The 1699-nt window shown below is 47.5% G+C and overlaps 1 protein-coding gene across 1 annotated transcript; it reads left to right on the forward strand.

The window, feature by feature from the left end:
* Window positions 1-33: 33 nt before the first annotated feature.
* Window positions 34-1318, forward strand: LOC104513844 (replication protein A 32 kDa subunit-like; the record flags this gene model as incomplete). Its single annotated transcript, XM_010157328.1, has 3 exons — window positions 34-135; window positions 225-338; window positions 1244-1318. Coding segments are annotated over 3 exons (291 nt in total), but the record flags the coding sequence as incomplete, so codon positions are not given.
* Between the last annotated feature and the right edge of the window lie 381 nt (window positions 1319-1699).

Raw genomic sequence — 1699 nt, forward strand, 5'->3', positions numbered from 1 at the left:
CGGCGGTGCTGACGGCCCCGCCGTCCGTTGCAGAGAATCCGCTCGCAGAACATCGTGCCCTGCACCGTGTCGCAGCTGCTGGCAGCCGAGCAGGTCGATGAGACCTTCCGGATCCGCGACGTGGAGATCTCCCAGGTGGGCACCGGGGCAGAGCACCCAGCGCAGGTACAACACGCTCGTTCCCCGGGGCCTTCTCAGGTGAGGTCTTCCCTCTTGCGACGCAGGTCACCATTATGGGGATAATTCGGCATGCTGAGAAAGCACCGACAAACATTCTCTACAAAGTGGACGACATGACGGCAGCCCCGATGGACGTCAGGCAGTGGGTTGATACTGATGTAAGCACCGCATTCGTTAAGGATGGGCTTCTTTAAAAGCTCTCGGGAGTGGTGAAGACTTAACAGAAAGGCATGGCTGTTCCGAAAAGTGTTTCAGGAATAGCATGCCTCTGAAAGCTAAGGAAGATGCTGCTGTAGCTGACATCACTGGTGCTGTGTGTGACTCGTGTTTGTCATTTATATGTGGTTCTACACTGAATCACTCTGATTTTTTAATTTAGCTGCTGAAGCTTAACCATCACTTCATAACTGAGCTGAGAGGTACATGCTCAGTACCTTTGTATAGAGAAACACAAGGGGAGGGGGAAGTGAACAGCCATTTTTCTGTGTGGCACAGTGGTTGAGACAAAGGACATGTACTGATGAATGCTGTTGTCTTCTGATGCATGCCTCTTGAAGTGCTGTCAGTTGTCACTGCTGGTACAGCAGGCCTTTAAAGCTAGCCCATGTTACTGTAACTTAGATTTGAAGGCAAACAGCTGAGTTCAGTTGAACAACTTTGGGAGAGTAGTTATGCAGACCTCCTGTTTGCTTAACTGCAAGTTTATCATAACTTCAAAAAGGTTCTGGACTGCTCTGATTCCCCTAGCCAGGTTACATGGTTGAACGTCTCTTTTTTTACAATTTGAAGGTTTTTTCTCTTGTTGCTCTGTGAAAACCTCGGGCGTGGACAGAGACAGCAGAGCAGACAGCTGGCTTTGAATGCTGTCAAGTGCGCAGTGTTTTCAAATGACTGGGGTTTTTTTCTCTTTTTAATTTGCGGTTGTGTTTACTCAGCTGCTCTTACTGGATGTAGGAGTGCATGCTGTTTGTGTAAGCCTCCTTTCCTAAGTAATTTACTGTGATAATTGAGAAATGGAAACTGGATGAGCAGAACCTTCCTTTCTCCTTTTCCTCGCTGTTAGGAGGCAGGTGGTGAGAATGTTGTGGTGCCTCCAGGAACTTACGTAAAAGTAGCTGGTCATCTTCGTTCTTTCCAGGTAAGATGTTGTTACCCACATCTGACCCCTCAAGTCACGTGGCTGGAGTAGTGGCGTGAAGGTTTGGCCATCTGGCACAGTGTTAGTGGGCTCCCTTTAGAATATCCACTTAATCATGGTCTTTGTACATACTTGCCCGTGGACAGCCCTCAGTGTTTTTGCTAAGGCTGTATTTAATAACACTTCAATTGTTCCTAAGTGCAGAGGACCCATTTAAATGCCATTGCTCATCAGGGCGTTGTTTTCAGCGGAACAGAGCACTGGACGCCAGGTTCCTCAGTGTTTGTACTGCAGAGCTTAGACTAGGTTCTGGTTAATGGGGGTGCTTCTTGTAGCATATTATGCGATACCTCGTAACTAAATATATTTATATAAACATTA

Source organism: Eurypyga helias, unplaced genomic scaffold (genome assembly GCF_000690775.1).
Source record: "Eurypyga helias isolate BGI_N326 unplaced genomic scaffold, ASM69077v1 Scaffold48478, whole genome shotgun sequence".
Classification (NCBI taxonomy): Eukaryota; Metazoa; Chordata; class Aves; order Eurypygiformes; family Eurypygidae; genus Eurypyga; species Eurypyga helias.